Source organism: Lagenorhynchus albirostris, chromosome X (assembly GCF_949774975.1).
Source record: "Lagenorhynchus albirostris chromosome X, mLagAlb1.1, whole genome shotgun sequence".
Lineage (NCBI taxonomy): Eukaryota > Metazoa > Chordata > Mammalia > Artiodactyla > Delphinidae > Lagenorhynchus > Lagenorhynchus albirostris.
In genome coordinates this window covers 39,106,856-39,133,150 of record NC_083116.1, presented here as the reverse complement: position 1 = coordinate 39,133,150, position 26,295 = coordinate 39,106,856, and the positions used below count along the sequence as shown (strand labels likewise).

General features: G+C 36.2%; 1 protein-coding gene across 1 annotated transcript in view; it reads left to right on the top strand.

Annotated features, from left to right (window-relative positions):
* Positions 1-26,295, top strand: part of TBC1D8B (TBC1 domain family member 8B) — an 82,456-nt gene that overhangs the window by 19,909 nt on the left and 36,252 nt on the right. The window contains exons 5-7 of the mRNA XM_060138111.1: positions 650-890; positions 4,001-4,208; positions 4,867-5,034. Coding sequence (XP_059994094.1) covers positions 650-890; positions 4,001-4,208; positions 4,867-5,034 — 617 coding nt within the window. The remainder of the gene's footprint in view (positions 1-649; positions 891-4,000; positions 4,209-4,866; positions 5,035-26,295) is intronic.

The window sequence follows — 26,295 nt, the reverse complement described above, 5'->3', positions numbered from 1 at the left end:
GTTAGGTTGCATATAAAGTAATAGGATAGATATTAAGGGTAATTAAACTGTACATTAAAAAGTTCACTTCATCTAGGGAAAGAATACTTTTAAGACTGGTTGTTTAACATTAAGAACCATTAGAATTGTGTATAGAATGCCTTGCATATTGTGGGAGACAAATGAATATTAAATGATGATGGTGATCTAGCATGTGACTCCTTTCTTTCACTTGTTCTAAACTACCTACTTTCTTTAATCTATGTTTTAATACTTGTTTTAAACATACAATATACATATAGTAATCATAGTACCTAATGGCTCACAGTTACAGAGAAGAATCAAACAGTACTGTTCATAGCAGATGTATAGCTTTTACACCAATGGGTATATAATTGTGTAAATTGAAATATCAAATTTAATATCAGGTTTAAATATCAAATCAGAAAAAATTAAAAATTATTTAAAATTGTATCCGTTCCTAGGATCAACAATTATTGTATGTTCATTGTTATGCTTCAAAATTTTAACTAATATCTTGAACTCTAAAATATTTTAGTTGTTCATAGCATTTTTCAAGTGGTTAACTATTGTTTTGAAAGACCTGATTGATAAATATGAATCAACATTGAGAAATTTAATCATATCTGTTTATAATTCTTATTTGCAGTAAAACTCATTATCTCCTGGGATGCGGTCTCAAAACTTGAAAAGACTTCAAATGTCATACTGACAGAGAGTATTCATGTGTGTTCCCAAGGAGAGAATCACTACTTTTCAATGTTTTTGCATATTAACAAAACATACCTTCTTATGGAACAGCTGGCAAACTATGCTATAAAAAGAATTTTTGATAAGGAAACATTTGATAATGACCCAATCCTTGATGATCCTCTACAAATTACTAAAAGGTATTCAAAGCTTAATTAATATTTACTTTTTAAGTATTGTTTGACCAAAGAATGGTAGCATTGAATAGCATTAAAAGTTAACTGTTCTTAAAAAAATTTAATTGTTCTATGTTATATGATAGTTTTTCTTTGGAGTAATCATAGATGTGTGGGTTTTTTTAGTTTATTCATGTGCATTTCACAAATAGTATCCTCTCCATTCCATTATGGTTTATCACAGGATATTGAATATAGTTCCCTGTGCTATACAGTAGAACCTTGTTGTTTATCCATCCTATATATAATAGTTGGCATCTGCTAATCCCAAACTCCCAATATTTCCCTCTCCCACCATCCCCCCCGCCGCCAACAGCTTCATTTTTTATTAAAAGGGTAAGTTAGTAGAGTCAATGGAACATGCGCTTCAGAATGAGAGTAGAGAAACCCTGGGACAAGTCATAATCTCTCAGGACCTCAGTTTTCTCAGCAGTCATTTGTACCTCAGAGAGCACTTGTGACGAATGAGCAATATAACGTTTGAAAGCACTTTGTAAAATATAAAGCACTAGGTAAATGTTAATCATTATTAATGCCTGCATCAGAAGTATCTGTCTGGTAGCTGTTTGCCACTATATTTGGTTTGCTGAAACTGACCAGAGCCATTTCATCCTGCTCAACACTCAGAACAGTTGACTGAAGTGAGCTGAGCATGCCAAAGGGGAGGGAGGGCGGAGAGGATCCAGAAATAGCTAGTGAGAACCACTTCTGGCAAGGAGGATGAGGGTATAGACTGCATGGGAAAGTGTAAATGAGACAAACCTAAGCTGCAGTCCTATGGATAGACCAGAACAAGTGACCTGGATGGTTGTGTGATTGCTACATAGCCCTAACTTGGGTACAGTTGTTCCTCTTGCCTATTCTTAAACCATTCCTAAAAGCTATATACATAAGGGTTCCTTTGTGAGCCTTTCTGCTTTTCTGGAAATAGATCAGTGAGGTGAATTTTTTTTTTTGCTATACGCGGGCCTCTCACTGTTGTGGCCTCTCCCGTTGCGGAGCACAGGCTCCGGACGCGCAGGCTCAGCGGCCATGGCTCACGGGCCCAGCCGCTCCACGGCATGTGGGATCTTCCCGGACCGGGGCACGAACCCATGTCCCCTGCATCAGCAGGCGGACTCTAAACCACTGCGCCACCAGGGAAGGCCGAGGTGAATTTTTTTACACCTTATTACCAAAATTAGGTCCCAGTGTGCATGATTTATACATAGAACTCTATAAGGATTAAAAATACAGTTTATGTTATGTTAATAGTGAGGCATTTGTTTTTGTAGGTTTTTTTTTTTTTTTTTCGGTACGCGGGCCTCTCACTGTTGTGGCCTCTCCCGTTGCGGAGCACAGGCTCCGGACGCGCAGGCCCAGCGGCCATGGCTCACGGGCCCAGCCCCTCCGCGGCATGTGGGATCCTCCCGGACCGGGTCACAAATCCGTGTCCCCTGCATCGGCAGGCGGACTCTCAACCACTGCGCCACCAGGGAAGCCCTGTAGGTTGTTTTGATTGGCCACCATAAACAAACATTTTTAGCCATTTTATTTCCCTTAAAATATTCTAAAAGGCCAGCTATCAATGAGTTATTCATTACCAAGTCTGTATTTAAATGAGGTATAGGAAATTCATTTTTGTCTATGTGCAGTTTTAAAAGAGCCTATTGAAAATTGTATATATCTAAATCCTTTTTTCTAGTAAGTTAAAAAGAACAATAGCTTATTTAGACTTAGTCTCCAAATGACTTTTTTATAAACTGGAGTATCTTTATTGCTTTGGCTTATTGTTTTTACAAATATATATTACAATAGCTAAATTCAGTGTATATCCTTCCAGGCCTTTTAATGCATGAATTAAAACTATTTGCCAAAAGCATGGAGGGGACCTAAACATCACATATTATTCTACAATCTGCTTTTTCTCCCCCTTAAAATAATGTATCATGGACATCTTTTCATTCATGTAAAAAGTCCTTATCCTTTTAAGTAATAGTGAAATAGCCCACCAAATTACAATTTAAGTGAGGTAAAAATTAATGTGGTTCTCTGTTCATATTTATCAGAATTATTTTTGAAAGACATGGTGAACTGCCACATATTCAAATAGTATATGCTGGAAGGATAAATTTAGTTTTTAACTTTGTTGGCTTTGAGTTAGAACTTGCATAATTTACTCACTACCGCAGATGGCATTGCTGCTTAGCACAAGTGTTTATTGCCTCTAGAAAAATTGTACTATTTTAAGCAATTGTTTTTTATTATATACTTATGTATCAGTTAACAAATCATCTGTATTTATTGACACCCATTCTGTGCCCAGTACTGTGTAAGAAGTGTTGTTTTATCTTGCCTCTACTTTTGAATTTTTTAAATATTCATTTACATTTTTGCTTCACTTAATTTTATTTATTTATTTATTTATTTATTTATTTTTTGCGGTACGCGGGCCTCTCACTGTTGTGGCCTCTCCCGTTGCGGAGCACAGGCTCCAGACGCGCAGGCTGAGCGGCCATGGCTCACGGGCCCAGCTGCTCCGCGGCATGTGGGATCCTCCCAGACCAGGGCACGAACCCGTGTCCCCTGCATCGGCAGGCGGACTCTCAACCACTGCGCCACCAGGGAAGCCCCTTTAATATTATTTTTATGTACTACTCTTCCCATCTAAATTTTGATGCCATAAATTTTCATTATTTTATTTTGTTTGAACTGGGTAACTCTTTTGACTTTCTGATAACCAGATGTAAAAATTATTGTCTGCCAAGATTGATTTTAGCCATACTCACATGTTATGAATATATAATAATATAGTAATATTCCAGAAAATCACCCTTTAATAGATGGTTTGAAGACCTACATCACCTCTAACTGTTGTGCATTGTAATCTACTACTAATAATACAAAATTGGAAAAGAGAACAAACAAAATAAATTGGTTAGGAATCAGTGTTTCTTCCATTTCATAATTTGTTGAAGAACATAGCATGTAGTGCTTAATCATTCTGCTTTACAGTGCATTTAGATTAATCAATATGGACATGTGTATCCTTTAGAAGTCATCATTTGAGCCCCCCCTTTTTTTCTTTCCTATAGAGGTCTGGAAAATCGAGCCCACAGTGAGCAGTTTAATGCTTTTTTTAGGCTGCCCAAAGAAGAGACTTTGAAAGAAGTACATGAATGTTTCTTATGGGTACCATTCAGCCACTTCAACACTCATGGAAAAATGTGCATCTCAGAAAACTATATCTGCTTTGCTAGCCAGGATGGCAATCTATGTAGTGTAATCATTCCATTACGAGAGGTAAAATAAATTTAGTTACATATCAGTTTTTAGTTCAAAAATGTTACCATTCACAGAGTAAAATACCCTTTAATTCTGTAAATTATTAAAAACTCAATATGCAGCATCCTTTTAGTAATTTTAAATAATAATTTTTAAGTGCAGTTATATTCTTCAGGGTAAGAGTACCATTCCTGAGGATAAGAGTACTAGGATAAGAGCCTTACAGCTCTTATTGAAAATGAAAAGAGAAAAAAATTAAAAATTAATAAACAAGATAAGGGTTTGGGATGACTCAACATGGAGCATGATCACTCAGATGTTTATGACATGGATACCAAAATTTATACTATCATATTTGATACACATGGTCAGAAAGAATAGAATTGATAGCTTTTGTGTAAGTCAGAAATCAATTGTCCATATTGCGGCCCTGAATTTTTACATTTGTATTGTCATTTTTAAAGGTTACATGTTAGTTAAACTTTTCCTTTAGAAGTGAAATATCTTGCTCTAAGGTTGCTTGTATTAGTGGTACAACTAGTACCCAAAGTCTATTTCTTACTAAGTCCTACCACAGACCAAAACTTGTAGCCACAAAAAAATAAGCTAAACACATTTTGCCTGACGTTGTCAGTAACAAGGGAAAATGCGATTCATTTATGTTTTCATCCCCCAGGTCTTAGCTATAGATAAGACAAATGATTCCAGCAAATCTGTCATCATTAGCATCAAAGGAAAAACAGCTTTTCGCTTCAGTGAAGTTAAAGAATTTGAGCAATTGGTGGCAAAACTCTGGCTCAAGTGCGGGGCAGCTTCAACTCAGTATCACGATATTAGCACAGAGGTAAGTGTCTAGCAATCAAGTCATTTTGATAAAAAGGTTTGTGTTTTGTGTGGTCCATACTTTCAAAAGGAATTCATAGTACCTTTCCTATTTATACTTAGGTTGAGTTTTTTTGAAAGATGAATACCAAAGAAATTATATTCTCTAAGGCACATCATAAAGCAAAAGTGAGAATTAAGGACTTTATCTTTTTTTAGGAACTCAGACTTTTAAAAAAATTATTATCATTTGATCTTTCTTGACTATATTTGCTATTTATCATATATACACTCCTTGTACTTTCACATAACATGGCTTTTTAACAACTCAAACTATATTTGAGAATTCAATAAGGCATTGAAGAAGGACTTTCCTCTTATTGCTGTAGAGAGACAATCTATCTTTTTATTTAACATCAAGTAGGTCAGCCTTATTTGCATAATCTAGGCCAAAGCAAAATAGTGACATATCTATTTACTAGTAAAATATTAGAGAAGACAAATATTCTTGGCAGAGAGGGTGATCAAAAGCCTGATTTTGATGTTTGTCTTTTATGGAAATGTAGATTCAGTTCACATTAATTTTCTTTTTCAATGCCAAGGAATCTCATGTTTTAATAGATTGATAAAACATCACATTATAACTACATATATATATATATATATATATATGTATATATATTTTTTGCCGTACGCAGGCCTCCCACTGCTGCGGCCTCTCCTGTTGCGGAGCACAGGCTGCGGACGCGCAGGCTCAGCGGCCATGGCTCACGGGCCCAGCCGCTCCGCGGCACATGGGGTCCTCCCGGACCGGGGCACGAATCCGCGTCCCCTGCATCGGCAGGTGGACTCCCAACCACTGCGCCACCAGGGAAGCCCCCACTACTTATATTTTAATTAAAAATTCAAAGAAAAAAATCAACATTGGATTTACTGGCTATATTATTTTACTTGGATTGGATTATAGAGGCTTTTACTTCTTTCTCCAGAGCACAGACTGAAAATATTATGCTAAGTCAATTAGAATGCAGGATTGACAAGACTAAAACTCTTCCTTTGATAATAGAAAAGCACAATGAAAACATAATTTTAAAAAATATGTGTATCTCAGTTCCAGACACAGAACTTTCATGTTGGCCATTAAGAGTTTTCTTGCCCCAATTTACTAATCTTTCACTCTCTTCAAATATATACCCAGGATATACCATAGTTTGATGTGAGGACATAAGTAAAATCTGATCAGTCTTGCTCCCATATTCTTGCTTATCTCACTTTTGTTTTTCTGTCCTAGTCCATTTCAGATTCAGTCTGTATGTTGGATGTAATGCTCTGCTTTATATTTCCTTCTGTAATTTATCTGTGTCTCTTAAACCTGAATAACTGGAATTTTTCCCCTGAAAACTCTCAGGCCCCTCTAATAGTTGGATATGCTCAGCAGTTAAGAAAGGATTTTGTTTCAAAATGTTTACCATCTTTTCAGATGTATGTCAAAGTTCTAAGCTTTCTAGTTTCTCTTAACCATTTTTAAAGGTTTCAATAAAGATATGTACAAAATACCAGTTGGTATACTGGGTCCTTGGAAATGTATTTTTTTTAAATTGTCATAACATTCTATTTTCCCTGAAGATTTTTATCTTAGCAATGAGGAAGAATATTAACTTGTTTTAGTATTATCTGTATATGTCTAGCTTTATTTATAGTACATTTTTTAAAATAGTAAAGAGAGAGCTTGTTAAACAGGAGCTGGTTCCATTTGATTTCTAAATGACAGAAATTGTAGTTATATTATTTTATAGCTATACCTAGCATACTAAAACAAAAAAATTATATTCTGTAATTTTACCAAACCTGGTAAAATTTACACAAACAACAAGACTTTTTATTCTAAATCTCAAAGAAATTTAAATCAACGAATCTAAATATGAATACAGGAAGGACTAGGAAATTTTTCCTGTGAGTACATCAAAATGTGATACAAAGAACAAATGCTCCCAGAAACAATTGGGATTGTACATACGTACCAGTTCTGTCTAAATTTTTAAATATGTCAATTAAAATTCTCCACATTTTGTTAAGTTATGTTAAAATCTGGGTGCATACATGGGTTTTGAAAAATTCTAATCAAATGCTTAGAAAACACATTAATTTTTAATTTTTTTATTAACACATATACTCAAGAAATATTACCAGATATGGTAATTTTTCAAAACTATACAAAATGAAAGAAAAGTGGGCCCTTTTAGCTTAATTTTAAGCAAAGTGGCCTAAGAGGGAAAATACTGCTAAAGATCCTTTACTTGATGCTTTGAGACTACATTATAAGTGGCTCATAGGAACTATAGAATGTCAAGAAGACGTAGAAGTTGAGCTATGTATGCATTGAAGTGTTTAGAAGGGCAAATATCTTCTACAGATTATCAAAGCATATATAAACATACTTGTTTCATTAGTTCTCATAACCAGCCCTATCTTTCTAAGTTTTTAAAATTAGAAGTAATGGCTTCCTTATCCTACACAATAATGCAGATAAGAATAATAGTTTAACCCACATAACTGGTGTTTGTTTGCCTTGATAAGAATAAAGTAATATGTTTTCTGTAACTATAATATAAATTAGGCTGTGTGGAGTAGATTTATTTCAACGTTAGGAAATCAGAAATTTTATTAAAAATAAAATTAGCGCTAATTTAAAATTACGTGCTATGAACAGGAGCCTATTTTAAGATAAGCTTCTGATATCTAAGAGAAGTATTTCCTTGTATTTTTGCTGTAATTTTTTATTTTACAGGTCAACTCTGGCCCCCAACCATCATTATTATGCTGAGTTCGTGAGATATTCTAATTTAAATCTAATAGTTTGTAGAAAAGTTACACATAAAGAAATATTAATCTTTACCCTGCCTTTTCTTCACCTTTAGAAGCCATATGCTATTTCTAAAGTCAATAGCAGATACCAAAAACCAAACCAAGTCTAAGAATACCTGTTATAAAGTCAACAACCTGTGTTGCTTCCTCATGTGATTGGATTTTGCTCAGGCACCAAATGTCTGATGAGTGCCAAATTTATAACTGTCACAAGTGTGAGCACCCGAATAAATGGATATATAAAATTGGTATGGCCATGGGGTAAAATCCTCCCATTCAAAAGAGCCAGAGCCAAAAAAAAAAGTTAAGTAATTTAAGCTTAGCTTCCTGAATACTTTATTATGCTCTTCAAACAATTCAAATATTAAATTGATTTAAACCAGCATCTTTGAAGGCGAATATGTTGATGTGATTTTTGTGAATACTTAAAAGGTAATCATGGATAGAAGCAGCACACTTGTCATCCCTTTTATATATTGATGTTTGGGGTTTCATAACTTAAGGGTTAGTTTTTCTTTTCCTTCTTGGCTACTTTTCCTGTACTTTAGATATACTACTAATAGATAAACTGGTTCCTCAGTCATATGGCCTAACTTAAGGGAATGTACTTTGCTTGAGACCCAGACTCCAGCCATGAATTTTTAAATCGGTTTTGCAAAAACATAATCCCTCATTAGAACAGCAAAATGTAACATTAATAGTAAAGTAGACTTGTCAAAACAAGCTTTTTAAAAAAGAAAAGTGTTGTAATATAGGACGTATACTCACTAATAGTTTTTTCCTTTGTAAGATTCTTCTGTCCTACCCTTATATTCAGACATTGATTTGAATACTCCTTTTAAACTTTCCCTGAATCCTCTTAACTTCCAACCCTTCTATGTCTTGTTGGCTTCTTGGGTTTCAAGGTGAAATACTACTGGACTGCTTTACCCTAAACTTCTACTTTTCCTCCACCTTAGTCATGGACATTCTTTTCATCTTTCTTAAGCTACTAAACTGAAAGGGATGATGTTAAGTGAGCCTTTTTTTAGTACCTCTAGTGGTAACTTCAGACTTCTGGTATAGTTACAATCCACAGAAGCTGGGTAACTGATATGTATTCAGAGTAAAGCTTTGGAGATCATAAAATTAATGTGGAAATGCAAGGGACCCAGAATAGCTAACACAGTATTCAAGAGGAAGAACAAAGTTGGAGGACTCACAATTCTCAATTTCAAAACTTACTACACAGCTGTAGTAAACAAGACAGCATTATCCTGGTGTAAGGTTAGACATATAGATCAGTGTAATAGAATTGAGAGTCTTGAAATAAAGTCTTACATTTATGGTCAGTTGATTTTTTTAAATTAATTAATTTTATTTTTGGCTGTGTTGGGTTTTCGTTGCTGCGTGTGGGCTTTCTCTAGTTGTGGCGAGTGGGGGCTACTCTTTGTTGCGGTGTGCGGGCTTCTCATTGCAGTGGCTTCTCTTGTTGCAGAGCACGGACTCTAGGTGCGTGGGCTTCAGTAGTTGTGGCACATGGGCTCAGTAGTTGTGGCTCGCAGGCTCCAGAGCGCAGGCTCAGTAGTTGTGGCGCACAGGCTTAGTTGCTCTGTGGCATGTGGGATCTTCCAATACTAGGGATTGAACCTGTGTCCCCTGCATTGGCAGGCAGATTCTTCACCACTGCACTACTGGGGAAGTCCCTGGTCAATTGATTTTTCAACAGAGTGCCAAATAAATGCAAAGAGGGAAATACAGTCTATTCAACAAATGGTGTGGGCACAATGGATATCCACATACATATACAAAAAAACATAAAGTTGAACCTTTTTTTACACCATACACAAAAATTAACTCTAAATGGATCAAAGACCTAAATGTAAGAGCTAAAACTATAAAACTCTTAGAGAAAACATAAGAGTAAATCTTCATGACTTTGAATTAGGCAATTTTTTTCTTAGCTGTGACATAAAAACACGACAAAAGAAAAAATATGCAAATTGGCTGCATCAAAATTAAAAATGTTTGTTGTACAAATGATACCATTAAGAAAGTGAAGAGACAATACACAGAATGAGAGAAAATATTTGCAAATTATATATCTGATAAGGGACATCTATCCAGAATATATAAAAAACTCTTACAACTCAAAAATAAAAGGCAAAGTTATCTAATTTTTTTTAACGGTCAAAGGATTTGAATATACAGTTCTCTAAAGAAGATAAAGAAATGGCCAGTAAGCACATAAAGATCTTCAACGTAAATAGTCATTAGGGAACTGCAAATCAAAGCCACAATTAGAGACCCTTTCACACCCACTAGGGTGGCTCTAATAATAAAGACAGACAATAACAAATGTTGAGGAGGATGTAAAGAAATTGAAATCCTTCATACATTGTTGATTGATTCTTTGTTTTAATAATTTCTCTTTGTTGATATTCTCTATTTGATGGGACATAGTTGTCATACTTTCCTGTTTTAAATCGTTTTAATTAATAGACTTTATTTCTTAGAGCAGTTTTAGATTTACAGAAAAATTGAACAGAAAGTACAGAGTTCCTATATACACCCGCCCACCCTCTACTATGCCCAGTTTTCCCTATTATTAACATCTTGCATTGGTATGGTACATTTGTTATAACTGATGAACCAGTATTGATACATTATTAACTAAAGTGCATAGTTTACATTAGGATCCACTCTTGGTGGTGTACAATTCTATGGCTTTTGCCAAATACATAATATATGTACCATTATAGTATCATACAAAATAATTTCCCCGCCCTAAATATCCCTTGTGCTCTACCTGTTTATCCCTCTCCCCAACGCTTGGTAACCACTGATCATTTTACTGTTTCTATACTCTTGCCTTTCCCAAAATGTTATATAGTTGGAATCATACCATATGTATCCTTTTCAGACTGACTCCTTAGCAATATGCATTTAAGGTTCCTCCATATCTTTTTGTGGTTTGATACCTCATTTATTTTTTTTTGAATTTTTAAAAATTCAACAAATATTTGTTAAACTTCAACTATGTGTGTAAGGAACTGCTGGGTTCTTTTTTTTCCCCCAGATTTATTGAGATAATTGACATATAACATTGTGTAAGTTTAAGATGTACGATGTGATGATTTGATACACATATATTAAAATGATTACCACAGTAAGGTTAGTTAACATATCCCCCACCTCATGTAATTACAATTTTGTTGTTGTTGTAGTGAAAACATTTAAATTCTACTCTCATAGCAACTTTCAAATATACAATATTGTTAACTGTAGTCACCATGTTGTACATTAGATTCCTAGAATTTATTTTTCATATAAACTGGAAGTTTGTACACATCGACCAACATCTCATTTCCCCTACTCCTAGCCCCTGGAAACCACCGTTCTACTCTGCTTCTATAAAGCTGGCTATTTTATATTCCACATATAAGTGAGATCATACAGTATTTGTCTTTCTCTGTCTGATTTATTTCACTTAGTGTAGTGCCCTCAATGTCCATCCATGTTGTTGCACCTTGCAGAACTTCCTTTTTATGGCTAAATAATAATCCTTTGTGTGTGTGTGTGTGTGTGTGTGTGTGTATATATATATATATATATATATACACATACATATACATACACACATATACACATATATACACACACCACATTTTCTTTATCCATTAATCTGTCAACAGTTAGATTTGTCTTAGATTTTGTGAACAATGCTGCAATGAACATAGGGGTGCAGATATCTCTTCAAGATAGTGACTTCATTTCCTTTGAATATATACCCAGAAGTGGGATTACCAAATCATGTGGTAGTTCTAATTTTAATCTTTTGAGGACCTCCATACATGTTTTCCATAGCGCTGTACCAATTTACATCATCAACAACAGTGCGCTTTGGCTCCCTATTTTCCACATTCTTGCCAACACTTAACTCTTGTCTTTTGATAATAACCATTCTAACAGGTGTGTAATTATACCTCATTGTGGTTTTGATTTGCATTTCCTGATGATTAGTGATGTTCAGCACCTTTTCATGTATTTGTTGGCCATTTGTATATCTTTGTAAAAAATATCTATTTAGGTCCCTTGTCCATTTCTTAATCAGGTTTTTTTGTTCTGTTTTGTTTTTTGCTGTTGAGTTGTGTAAAGTCCCTTATATGTTGTAGATGTTAATCCCTTATCTGATTTATGGTTTGCAAATATTTTCTTCTGTTTTATATGTTGCCTTTCGTTTTGTTGATTATTTCTTTCTCTTTTCAGAAGCTTTTTAACCTTATGTAGTCCTACTTATTGATATTTGCTTATGCTTTTGGTGTCCTATCTTAAAAATTGTTGCTAAGACCAATATGAAGGAACTTTTTCCCCTATATTTTCTTCTAGGAATTTTATACTTTGGAGTTTTATGATTAAGTCCTTAATTCATTTTGAGTTAATTTTTGTGCATGGTGTAAAATAGCAGTCCAATTTCATTCTTTTGCATGTGGATAATCAGTTTTCCCAACACCATTTATTGAAGAGACTGTTCTTTCCACATTGAGTAGTCTTGGTTCCCTTTTCAGATATTAGTTGACTATATATATGTGGATTTATTTTGGGCTCTCACCTCTGTTCTGTTAGCCTGTGTGTCTATTTTTATGCCAGTACCGTGCTGTTTTGATTACTGTAACTTTGTAATATAGGTGGAAATCAGGAAATGTGATGCCTTCAACTTTATTCTTTTTCAGGATTTCATTGTCTATTCAGGGTCTCTTGTGGTTACATGTGAAGTTTAGGATTTCTTTCCATTTCAATGAAAAGTGCCATTTGAGTTTTGATAGAGATTGCCTTGAGTCTGTGGATGGCTTTGGGTAGCATGGACTTTCTTTTTTAACATCTTTATTGGAGTATAATTGCTTTACAGTGTTGTGTTAGTTTCTGCTGTATAACAAAGTGAATCAGCTATATGCATACGTATATCCCCATATCCCCTCCCTCTTGCGTCTCCCTCCCACCTACCTTGTCCCACCCCTCTAGGTGGTTGCAAAGCACCAAGCTGATCTCCCTGTGCCATGCAGCTGCTTCCCACTAGCTGTTTTAAATTTGGTAGTGTATATATGTCAATGCTACTCTCTTACTTTGTCCCAGCTTACCCTTCCCCCTACCATGTCCTCAAGTCCATTCTCTCTGTCTGTGTCTTTATTGCTATCCTGCCCCTAGTTCATGAGAACATTTTTTGGTTTTTTTAGATCCCATATATATGTGATAACATATGGTATTTGTTTTTCTCTTTCTGATTTACTTGACTCTGTATGACAGACTCTAGGTCTATCCACCTCACTACAAATAACTCAATTTCGTTTCTGTTTATGGCTGAGTAATATTCCCTTGTATATATGCGCCACATCTTCTTTATCCATTCATCTGTCAATGGACACTTAGGTTGCTTCCATGTCCTGGCTATTGTAAATAGTGCTGCAGTGAACATTGTGGCACATGACTTTTTGAATGATGGTTTTCTCAGGGTATATGCCCAGTAGTGGGATTGCTGGGTCATATGGTAGTTCTATTTTAGTGTTTTAAGGAACCTCCATACTGTTCTCTATAGTGGCTGTACCAATTTACATTCCCACCAACAGTGTAAGAGGGTTCCCTTTTCTCCACACCCTCTCCAGCATTTATTATTTGTAGATTTTTTTTTGATGATGGCCACTCTGACTGGTGTGAGGTGATACCTCATTGTAGTTTTGATTTGCATTTCTCTAACGATTAGTGATGTTGAGCATCTTTTCATGTGTTTGTTGGCAATCTGTATATCTTCTTCGGAGAAATGTCTATTTAGGTCTTCTGCCCATTTTTGGATTGGGTTGTTTGTTTTTTTGATATTGACCTACATGAGCTGCTTGTATATTTTGGAGATTAATCCTTTGTCAGTTGTTTTGCTTGCAAACAGTTTCTCTCATTCTGAGCGTTGTCTTTTCATCTTGTTTATGGTTTCCTTTGCTGTGCAAAAGCTTTTAAGTTTCATTAGGTCCCATTTGTTTATTTTTGTTTTTATTTACATTTTTCTAGGAGGTGGGTCAAAAAGGATCTTGCTGTGGTTTATGTCATAGAGTGTTCTGCCTATGTTTTCCTCTAAGAGTTTGATAGTGTCTGGCCTTACATTTAGGTCTTTAATCCATTTTGAGTTTATGTTTGTGTATGGTGTTAGGAAGTGTTCTACTTTCATTCTTTTACATTTAGCTGTCTGGTTTTCCCAGCACCACTTATTGAAGAGGCTGTCTTTTCTCCATTGTATACTCTAGCCTCCTTTATCAAAGATAAGGTGACCTTATGTGTGTGGGTTTATCTCTGGGCTTTCTGTCCTGTTCATTGATCTATATTTCTGTTTTTGTGCCAGTACCATACTGTCTTGATTACTGTAGTTTTGTAGTATCTGCAGTCTGGGAGCCTGATTCCTCCAGCTCCATTTTTCTATCTCAAGATTTTTTTGGCTATTCGGAGTCTTTTGTGTTTCCATACAAATTGTGCAATTTTTTGTTCTAGTTCTGTGAAAGATGCCATTGATAGTTTGATAGGGATTGCATTGAATCTGTAGATTGCTTTGGGTAGTATAGTCATTTTCACAATCTTGATTCTTCCAGTCCAAGAACATAGTATATCTCTCCATCTGTTTGTATCATCTTTAATTTCTTTCATCAGTGTCTTATAGTTTTCTGCATACAGGTCTTTTGTTTCCATAGGTAGGTTAATTCCTAGGTATTTTATTCATTTTGTTGCAGTGGTAAATGGGAGTGTTTCCTTCATTTCTCTTTCAGATTTTTCATCATTAGTGTATAGGAATGCAAGAGATTTATGTGCATTAATTTTATATCATGCTACTCTACCAAATTCATTGATTAGCTCTAGTAGTTTCCTGGTAGCATCTTTAGGATTCTCTATGTATAGTATCATGTCATCTGCACACAGTGACAGTTTTACTTCTTCTTTTCCAATTTGTATTCCTTTTATTTCTTTTTCTCCTCTGATTGCTGTGGCTAAAACTTCCAAAACTATGTTGAATAATAGTGGTGAGAGTGGGCACGCTTGTCTTGTTCCTGATCTTAGAGGAAATGGTTTCAGTTTTTCACCATTGAGAACGATGTTGGCTGTGGGTTTGTCACATATGTCCTTTATTATGTTGAGGTAGGTTCCCTCAATGCCTACTCTTTCGAGTGTTTTTTTAATCATAAATGGGTGTTGAATTTTGTCAAAAGCACTTTTTCTGAACCTATTGAGATTGTCACTTTTTTTTTGTTTTTTTTTTTTTTTTTTGCGGTACACGGGCCTCTCACTGTTGTGGCCTCTCCCGTTGCGGAGTACAGGCTCCCAACGTGCAGGCTCAGCGGCCATGGTTCACGGGCTCAGCCACTCCGCGGCATGTGGGATCCTCCCAGACTGGGGCACGAACCCTGTCTCCTGCATCGGCAGGCGGACTCTCAACCACTGCGCCACCAGGGAAGCCCTGTCATACGGTTATTATACTTCAGTTTGTTAATATGATCTGTCACATTGATTGATTTGCATATACTGAAGAATCCTTGCATTCCTGGGATAAACCCCACTTGATCATGATGTATGATCCTTTTAATGTGCTGTTGGATTCTGTTTGCTAGTATTTTGTTGAGCATTTTTGCATCTATGTTCATTAGAAATATTGGCCTGTAGTTTTCCTTTTTTGTGACATCTTTGTCTGGTTTTGGTATCAGGGTGATGGTGGCCTCATAGAATGAATTTGGGAGTGTTCCTCCCTCTGCTGTATTTTGGAAGAGTTGGAGAAGGATAGGTGTTAGCTCTTCTGCAAATGTTTGATAGAATTCGTCTGTGAATCCATCTGGTCCTGGGATTTTGATTGTTGGAAGATTTTAATCACAGTTTCAATTTCAGTGCTTGTGATTGGTCTGTTCATATTTTCTATTTCTTCCTGGTTCAGTCTTGGAAGGTTGTGCTTTTCTAAGATTTTATCCATTTCTTCCAGGTTGTCCATTTTATTGGCATAGAGTTGCTTGTTGTAATCTCTCATGATTCTTTGTATATCTGCAGTGTCAATTGTTACTTCTCCTTTTTCATTTCTAATTCTGTTGATTTGAGTCTTCTCCCTTTTTTTCTTGAGGAGTCTGGCTAATGGTTTATCAAATTTGTTTATCTTCTCAAAGAACTAGCTTTTAGTTTTATTGATGTTTGCTATTGTTTCTTTCATTTCTTTTTCATTTCTTTCTGATCTGCTCTTTATGATTTCTTACCTTCTGCTAACTTTGGGGTTCTTTTATTCTTCTTTCTCTAATTGCTTTAGGTGTATAGTTAGGTTGTTTATTTGAGATGTTTCTTCTTTCTTGAGGTAGGATTGTATTGCTATAAACTTCTGTCTTAGAACTGCTTTTGCTGCATCCCATAGGTTTTGGGTCATGCTGTTTTCATTGTCATTTGTTTCTAGGTATTTTTTGATTTCCTCTTTGATTTCTTCAGTTATCTCTTGGTTATTTACTAGCATTTTGTTTAGCCTCCATGCGTTTGTGTTTTTTACAGTTTTTTTCCTGTAATTGATACCTAGTCTCATAGCATTGTGGTCAGAAAATATACTTGATCTGATTTCAGTTTTCTTAAGTTTACCAAGGCTTGATTTGTGACCCAAGATACGATCTGTCCTGGAGAATGTTCCATGGACACTTGAGAAGAAAGTGTATTCTGTTGTTTTTGGATAGAATGTCCTATAAATACCAATTAAGTCTATCTTGTTTAATGTATCATTTAAAGCTGGTGTTTCCTTATTTATTTTCATTTTGGATGCTCTGTCCATTGGTGAAAGTGGGGTGTTGAAGTCCCCTACTGTTACTGTGTTACTGTCAATTTCCCCTTTTATGGCTGTTAGCATTTGCCTTATGTATTGAGGTGCTCCTACGTTGGGTGCGTAAATATTTACAATTGTTCTGTCTTCTTCTTGGATTGATCCCTTGCTCATTATGTGGTGTCCTTCTTTGTCTCTTGTAATAGTCTTTATTTTAAAGTCTATTTTGTCTGATAAGAAAATTGCTACTCCAGCTTTCTTTTGATTTCCATTTGCATGGAATATCTTTTTCCATCCCCTCACTTTCAGTCTGTATGTGTCCCTAGGTCTGAAGCGGGTCTCTTGTAGACAGCATATATACGGGTCTTGTTTTTGTATCCATTCAGGCAGTCTATGTCTTTTGGTTGGAGCATTTAATCCATTTACATTTAAGGTAATTATCGATATGTTTGTTCCTGTTTCCATTTTCTTAATTGTTTTGGGTTTGTTATTGTAGATCTTTTCTTTCTTGTGTTTCTTGCCTAGAGAAGTTCCTTTAGCATTTGTTGTAAAGCTGCTTTGGTGGTGCTGAATTCTCTTAGCTTTTGCTTATCTGTAAAGGTTTTAATTTCTCCATCAAATCTGAATGAGAGTAATCTTGGTTGTAGGTTTTTCCCTTACATCACTTTATTTATTTATTTATTTATTTTATCTCCCTTGCTCTATACACCGTAATTTATTAAACTGAATCCATGACCTTTCCAAACATTTCTTATTTTATCGCATTCCAGATTTTTGTCATTTCTTACTCTTTTTTTTAATTTTTGAATTTTATTTTATTTATTTTTTCATACAGCAGGTCCTTATTAGTCATCAATTTTGTACACATCAGTGTATACATGTCAATCCCAATCTCACAATTCATCACACCACCACCACCACCACCACCACCCTGTCACTTTACCCCCTTGGTGTCCATATGTTACTTCTCTACATCTGTGTCTCAATTTCTGCCCTGCAAACCAGTTCATCTGTACCATTTTTCTAGGTTCCACATATATGCGTTAATGTACGATATTTGTTTTTCTCTTTCTGACTTACTTCACTCTGTATGACAGTCTCTAGATCCATCCACGTCTCTACGAATGACCCAATTTTGTTCCTTTTTATTGCTGAGTTATATTCCATTGTATATATGTACTACATCTTCTTTATCAATTCGTCTGTCAATGGGCATTTAGGTTGCTTTCATGACCTGGCTATTGTAAATAGTGCTGCAATGAATATTGGGTTCCATGTGTCTTTCTGAATTATGGTTTTCTCTGGGTATATGCCCAGTAGTGGGATTGCTGGGTCATATGGTAGTTCTATTTTTAGTTTTTTAAGGAAACTCCATACTGTTCTCCATAGTGGCTGTATCAATTTACATTCCCACCAACAGTGCAAGAATGTTCCCATTTCTCCATACCCTCTCCCGCATTTGTTGTTCGTAGATTTTCTTTTTTCTTTTTTTTTTACATCTTTATTGGAGTATAATTGCTTTACAATGGTGTGTTAGTTTCTGCTTTATAACAAAGTGAATCAGTTATACATATACATATGTTCCCATATCTCTTCCCTCTTGCGTCTCCCTCCCTCCCACCCTCCCTATCCCACCCGTCTAGGTGGTCACAGAGCACCGAGCTGATCTCTGTGTGCTATGCAGCTGCTTCCCAGTAGCTACCTATTTTACATTTGGTAGTGTATATATGTCCATGCCACTCTTTCACTTTGTCACAGCTTACCCTTCCCCCTCCCCATATCCTCAAGTCCATGCTCTAGTAGGTCTGTGTCTTTATTCCCGTCTTACCCCTAGGTTCTTCATGACCTTTTTTTATTTTTTTTCTTAGATTCCATATATATGTTTTAGCATACAGTATTTGTTTTTCTCTTTCTGGCTTACTTCATGCTGTATGACAGACTCTAGGTACATCCACCTCACTACAAATAATTCAATTTTGTTTCTTTTTATGGCTGAGTAATATTGCATTGTATATATGTGCCTCATCTTCTTTATTCATTCATCTGTTGATGGACACTTAGGTTGCTTCCATATCCTGGCTATTGTAAATAGGGCTGCAATGAACATTTTGGTACATGACTCTTTTTCAATTATGGGTTTCTCAGGATGTATGCCCAGTAGTGGGATTGCTGGGTTGTATGGTCGTTCTATTTGTAGTTTTTTAAGGAACCTCCATACTGTTTTCCATAGTGACTGTATCAATTTACATTCCTACCAACAGTGCAAGAGTGTTCCCTTTTCTCCACACCCTCTCCAGCATTTATCGTTTCTAGATTTTTTGATGATGGCCATTCTTACCGATGTGAGATGATATCTCATTGTAGTTTTGATTTGCATTTCTCTAATGATTTATGACGTTGAGCATTCTTTCATGTGTTTGTTGCCAATCTGTATATCATCTTTGGAGAAATGTCTATTTAGATCTTCTGCCCATTTCTGGATTGGGTTGTTTGTTTTTTTGATATTCAGCTGCATGAGCTGCTTGTAAATTTTGGAGATTAAACCTTTGTCAGTTGCTTCATTTGCAAATATTTTCTCCCATTCTGAGGGTTGTCTTTTCATCTTGTTTATGGTTTCCTTTGCTGTTCCAAAGCTTTGAAGTTTCATTAGGTCCCATTTGTTTATTTTTGTTTTTATTTACATTTCTCTAGGAGGTGGGTCAAAAAGGATCTTGTTGTGATTTATGTCATACAGTGTTCTGCCTGTGTTTTCCTCTAAGAGTTTGATAGTGTCTGGCCTTACATTTAGGTTTTTAATCCATTCTGAGTTTATTTTTGTGTATGGTGTTAGGGAGTGTTCTAATTTCATACCTCTACACATACCTGTCCAGTTTTCCCAGCACCACTTATTCAAGAGGTTTTCTTTTCTCCACTGTATGTTCTTTTTTTTTTGCATCTTTATTAGAGTGTAATTGCTTTAGAATGGTGTGTTAGTTTCTGCTTTATAACAAAGTGAATCAGTTATACATATACATTTGTTCCCATACCTCTTCCCTCTTGCGTCTCCCTCCCTCCCACCCTCCCTATCCCACCCCTCCAGGCAGTCACAAAGCACGGAGCTGATCTCCCTGTGCTATGCGGCTGCTTCCCACTAGCTATGTACCGTGCGATTGATAGTGTATATATGTCCATGCCTCTCGCTTTGTCACAGCTTACCCTTCCCCCTCCCCGTATCCTCAAGTCCATTCTCTAGTAGGTCTGTGTCTTTATTCCTGTCTTACCCATAGGTTCTTCATGACATTTTTTTTCTTAAATTCCATATATATGTGTTAGCATACGGTATTTGTCTTTCTCTTTCTGACTTACTTCAGTCTGTATGACAGACTCTAGGTCTATCCACCTCATTACAGCTAGCTCAATTTCGTTTCCTTTTATGGCTGAGTAATATTCCATTGTATATATGTGCCACATCTTCTTTATCCATTCATCCGATGATGGACACTTAGGTTGTTTCCATCTCCGGGCTATTGTAAATAGAGCTGCAATGAACATTTTGGTATATGACTCTTTTTGAATTTTGGTTTTCTCAGGGTATATGCCCAGTAGTGGGATTGCTGGGTCACATGGTAGTTCTATTTGTAGTTTTTTAAGGAACCTTGATACTGTTCTCCATAGTGGCTGTACCAATTCACATTCCCACCAGCACTGCAAGAGTGTTTCCTTTTCTCCACACCCTCTCCAGCATTTATTGTTTCTAGATTTTTTGATTATGGCTATTCTGACTGTTGTGAGATGATGTGAGATGATATCTCATTGTAGTTTTGATTTGCATTTCTCTAATGATTAATGCTGTTGAGCATTCTTTCATGTGTTTGTTGGCAGTCTGTATATCTTCTTTGGATAAATGTTTATTTAGGTCTTTTGCCCATTTTGGGATTGGGTTGTTTGTTTTTTTAATATTGAGCTGCATGGGCTGTTTATATATTTTGGAGATTAATCGTTTGTCCATTGATTGGTTTGCAAATATTTTCTCCCATTCTGAGGGTTGTCTTTTTGTCTTGTTTATAGTTTCCTTTGCTGTGCAAAAGCTGTTAAGTTTCATTAGGTCCCATTTGTTTATTTTTTCATTTATTTATATTACTCTAGGAGGTGGATCACAAAAGATCTTGCTGTGATTTTTGTCAAACAGTGTTCTTCCTATATTTTCCTCTAAGAGTTTTATAGTGTCTGGTCTTTCATTTAGGTGTCTAATCCAGTTTGAGTTTATTTTTGTGTTTGGTGTTAGGGAGTGTTCTAATTTCATTCTTTTACATGTAGCTGTCCAGTTTTCCCAGTACCACTTATTGAAAGGCTGTCTTTTCTCCATTGTATACCGTTGCCTCCTTTGTCATAGATTAGTTGACCATAGGTGCATGCGTTTGTCTCTGGGCTTTCTATCTTGTTCCATTGATCTATGTTTCTGTTTTTCTGCCAGTACCATATTGTCTTGATTACTGTTGCTTTGTAGTTTAGTGTGAAGTCAGGGCGTCTGATTCCTCCAGCTCCGTTTTTTTCCCTCAAGACTGCTTTGGCTATTCGGGGTCTTTTGTGTCTCCATACAAAGTTTAAGAATTTTTTTCTAGTTCCATAAAAAATGCCATTGGTAATTTGATAAGGATTGCATTGAATGTGTAGATTGCTTTGGATAGTATAGTCATTTTCATAATATTGATTCTTCCAATCCAAGAACATGGTATATCTCTCCATCTGCAGCTATCATCTTTAATTTCTTTCATCAGTGTCTTATAGTTTTCTGTGTACAAGTCTTTTGTCTCCCTAGGTAGTTTTATTCCTAGGTATTTTATTCTTTTTGTTGCAGTGGCAAATGGGAGTGTTTCCTTAATTACTCTTTCACATTTTTCATCATTAGTGTATAGGAATGTAAGAGATTTCTGTGCATTAACTTTGTATCCTGCAACTTTACCAAATTCATTGATTAGCTCTAGTAGTTTTCTGGTGGCATATTTAGGATTCTCTGTATATAGTATCATGTCATCTGCAAACAGTGACAGTTTTGCTTCTTGTTTTCTTATTTGTATTCCTTTTCTTTTTCTGCTCTGATTGCTGTGGCTAGGACTTCCAAAACTATGTTGAATAATAGTGGTGAGAGTGGACATCCTTGCCTTATTCCTGATCTTAGAGGAAATGCTTTCAGTTTTTCACCTTTGAGAATGATGTTTGCTATGGATTTGTCTTATATGTCCTTTATTATGTTGAGGTAGGTTCCCTCTATGCCCACTTTCTGGAGAGTTTTTATCATAAATGGGTGTTGAATTTTGTCAAAAGCTTTTTATGCATCTATTTAGATGATCATATGGTATTTCTTCTTCCATTTGTTAATTGGTGTATCACATTGATTGACTTGTGTATATTGAAGAATCCTTGCATCCCTGGGATAAATCCCAGTTGATCATGGTGTATGACCCTTTCAGTGTGTTGTTGGATTCTGTTTGCTAGTATTTTGTTGAGGATTTTCCCATCTATATTAACCAGTGACATTAGTCTGTAATTTTCTGTTTTTGTAGTATCTTTGTCTGGTTTTGGTAGCAGTGATGGTGGTCTCATAGAATGAGTTTGGGAGTGTTCCTTCCTCTGCAGTTTTTTGGAAGAGTTTGAGAAGGATGGGTGTTAGCTCTTCTCTAAATGTTTGATAGAATTCACCTGTGAAGCCACCTGGTCCTGGACTTTTGTTTTTGGAAGATTTTTAATCACAGTTTCAATTTCATCACTTGTGATTGGTCTATTCATGTTTTCTATTTCTTCCTGATTCAGTCTTAGAGGGTTATATACCTTTCTACGAATTTGTCCATTTCTTCCAGGTTGCCCATTTTATTGACATAGTGTTGCTCGTAGTAGTCTCTCAGGATGCTTTGTATTTCTTCGGTGTCTATTGTAACTTCTCCTTTTTCTTTTCTAATTTTATTGATTTCAGTCCTCTCTCTGTTTTTCTTGATGAGTCTGGCTAATGGTTTATCAATTTTGTTTATCTTCTCAAAGAACCAGCTCTTAGTATTATTGATCTTTGCTATAGTGTTCTTTGTTTCTATTTCATTTATTTCTGCACTGATCTTTATGATATCTTTCCTTTTGCTAACTTTGGGTTTTGTTTGTTCTTCTTTCTCTAGTTCCTTTTGGTTTAAGGTTAGATTGTTTATTTGAGATTTTTCTTGTTTCTTGAGGTAGGCTTGTATAGCTGTATACTTCCCTCTTAGAATTGCTTTTGCTGCATCCCGTAGGTTTTGGATCATCATTTTTTCTCTTTCATTTGCCTCTAGGTGTTTTTTGATTTCCTCTTTGATTTCTTCAATGATCTCTTGGTTATTTAGTTACGTACTGTTTAGCCTCCATGTGTTTGTGTTTTGTACATTTTTTTCCCTGTAATTCATTTCTAATCTCATAGTGTTATGGTCAGAAAAGATGCTTGATATGATTTCAGTTTTCTTAAATTTACTGTGGCTTGATGTGTGACCCAAGATGTGGTCTATCCTGGAGAACGTTCCATGCACACTTGAGAAGAAAGTGTAATCTGCTGCTTCTGGATGGAATGTCCTATAAACATCAGTTAAATCTATCTGGTCTATTTTGTCATTTAAAGCTTCTGTTTCCTTATTTATTTTCATTTTGGATGATCTGTCCATTGGTGTAAGTGAGGTGTTAAAGTCCACCACTATTATTGTGTTACTGTCGATTTCCTTTTTTATAGCTGTTAGCAGGTGCCTTATGTATTGAGGTGCTCCTATGTTGGCTGCATATATATTTACAATTGTTATATCTTCTTCTTGGATAGATCCGTTTATCATTATGTAGTGTCCTTCCTTGTCTCTTGTAACATTCTTTATTTTAATGTCTATTTTATCTGATATGAGTATTGCTACTCCAGCTTTCTTCTGATTTCTATTTGCATGGAATATATTTTTGCATCCTCTCATTTTCAGCCTGTATGTGTCCCTAGGTCTGAAGTGGGTCTCTTGTAGACAGCATATATATGGGTCTTGTTTTTGTATCCATTCAGCAAGGCTGTGTCTTTTGGTTGGAGCATTTAATCCATTCACGTTTAAGGTAATTATCCATATGTATGTTCCTATGACCATTTTCTTAATTGTTTTGGGTTTGTTTTTGTAGGTCCTTTTCTTCTATTGTGTTTCCCACTTAGAGAAGTTCCTTTAGGATTTGTTGTAGAGCTGGTTTGGTGGTGCTGAATTCTCTTAGCTTTTGCTTGTCTGTAAACCTTTGGATTTCTCCGTCGAATCTGAATGAGATCCTTGCCGGGGAGAGTAATCTTGGTTGTAGTTTCTTCCCTTTCATCACTTTAAGTATATCATGCCACTCCCTTCTAGCTGGTAGAGTTTCTGCTGAGAAATCAGCTGTTAACCTTATGGGAGTTCTCCTGTATGTCATTTGTCATTTTTCCCTTGTTGCTTTCAGTTGCTTTCGTTGTGTTTAATTTTTGTCAATTCGATTACTGTGTGTCTCAGCGTGTTTCTCCTTGTGTTTATCTTGCCTGGGACTCTCTGCACTTCCTGGAATTGGGTGGCTATTTCCTTTCCCATGTTAGGGAAGTTTTTGTCTATAACCTCTTCAGATATTTTCTCTGGTCCTTTCTCTCTCTCTTCTCCTTCTGCGACCCCTATAATGCAAATGTTGTTGCGTTTAATGTTGTCCCAGAGGTCTTACGCTGTCTTCATTTCTTTTCATTCTTTTTTCTTTATTCTGTTCCGCAGCAGTGAATTCCACCATTCTGTCTTCCAGGTCACTTATCCGTTTTTCTGCCTCAGTTATTCTGCTATTGATTCCTTCTAGTGTAGGTTTTTTAAAAAATTTTATTTATTTATTCATTTTTGGCTGTGTTGGGTCTTCGTTTCTGTGTGTGGACTTTCTCTAGTTGTGGTGAGCAGGGGCCACTCTTCATCACGGTGCGTGGCCATCGCGGCCTCTCGTTGAGGAGCACAAACTCCAGACATGCAGGCTCAGTAGTTGTGCCTCATGGGCCTGGTTGCTCCGTGGCATGTGGGATCTTCTGTTCTTCTTCTGCGACCCCTATAAGTCAAATGTTGGTGACTTAAATGTTGTCCCAGAGGTCTCTGAGACTGTCCTCAATTCTTTTCATTCTTTTTTCTGCTCCCTGGCAGTTATTTCCACCATTTTATCTTCCAGCTCACTTATCTGTTCTTCTGCCTCCGTTATTCTGTTATTGGTTCCTTGTAGAGTATTTTCAGTTTCAGTAATTGTATTGTTTATCACTGTTTGTTTGCTCTTTAGTTCTTCTAGCTCCTTGTTAAATGTTTCTTGTATTTTCTCCATTCTGTTTCTGAGATTTTGGATCATCTTTACTGTCATTACTCTGAATTCTTTTTCAGGTAGGTTGCCTATTTCATGTTCATTTATTTGGTCTTGTAGGTTTTTACCTTGCTCCTTCATCTGTAACAAATTTTTTTGTCATTTCTTTTTTTTTTTTTTTAAATAGGTGATGCTCTATTCCTGTCTTACAGGTTGTTTGGCCTGAGATGTCCAGCACTGGAGTTTGCAGGCAGTTAGATAGAGCTGGGTCTTGGTTCTGAGATGAGGACCTCTGGGAGGCCTCACTCTGATTGATATTCCCTGGGGTGTGAGGTTCTCTGTTAGCCCAGCGGTTTGGACTCAGAGCTCCCACCACAGGAACTCGGCCCCAACCTCTGGCCTGGGAACCAAGGTCCCACAGCCTGTTTGCTGGGGGTTCCTCCTGTTCCCTTAGGTGTCTATAGTCCGTCACCAATGCCTGGTACGTTCCCTAGTTGTGAGGAGCCGCAAATTCCGTGTACTCCTAGTACGCCATCTTGACTCTACCCTTCAGCGTGGACATTTTAACAATATTAATTCCTTTTTTAAATAAATTTATTTATTTTCCTATTTTTTGGCTGTGTTGGGTCTTAATTGCTGCACGTGGGCTTTCTCTAGTTGCAGGGTGCAGGGGTTACTCTTCATTGTGGTGCGTGGGCTTCTCATTGTGGTGGCCTCTCTTGTTTCAGAGAACAGGCTCTAGGCAGGCGGGCTTCAGTAGTTGTGGCTCACGGGCACTAGACTGCAGGCTCAGTAGTTGTGGCACATGGGTCTAGTTGCTCCATGGCAGTGGGATATTCCTGGACCAGGGCTCGAACTTGTGTCCCCTGCATTGGCAGGCATACTCTTAACCACTGCGCCACCAGGGAAGTCCCACAATATTAATTCTCTTGATCCATGAACACAAGTTATCTTTCCATTTATTTGTGTCTTCATCAGTTTCTTTCATCAGTGTTTTATCAGTTTTGGTGTATAGGTTTTCACTTTCTTGGTTAATTTATTTCTAGGTATTTTATTGTTTTTGATGTTAATGTAAATGAGATTGTTTTCTTTATTTTTTTTTCAGATAGTTCATTGTTAGTGTATAGAAACACAACTGATTTTGTATCCTGAAAGTTTACTGAGTTTGTTGATTAGTTCTAACAGTTTTTTGATGGAGTCTTAAGGATTTTCTCTATACAAGATTATGTCATCAGCAAACAGTTTTACTTTATTTCTGATTTAGATGCCTTTTATTTGTTTTTCTTGTTAATTTCTCTGGCCAGGACTTATGGTACTTTGTTGAAAAGTAGTGGT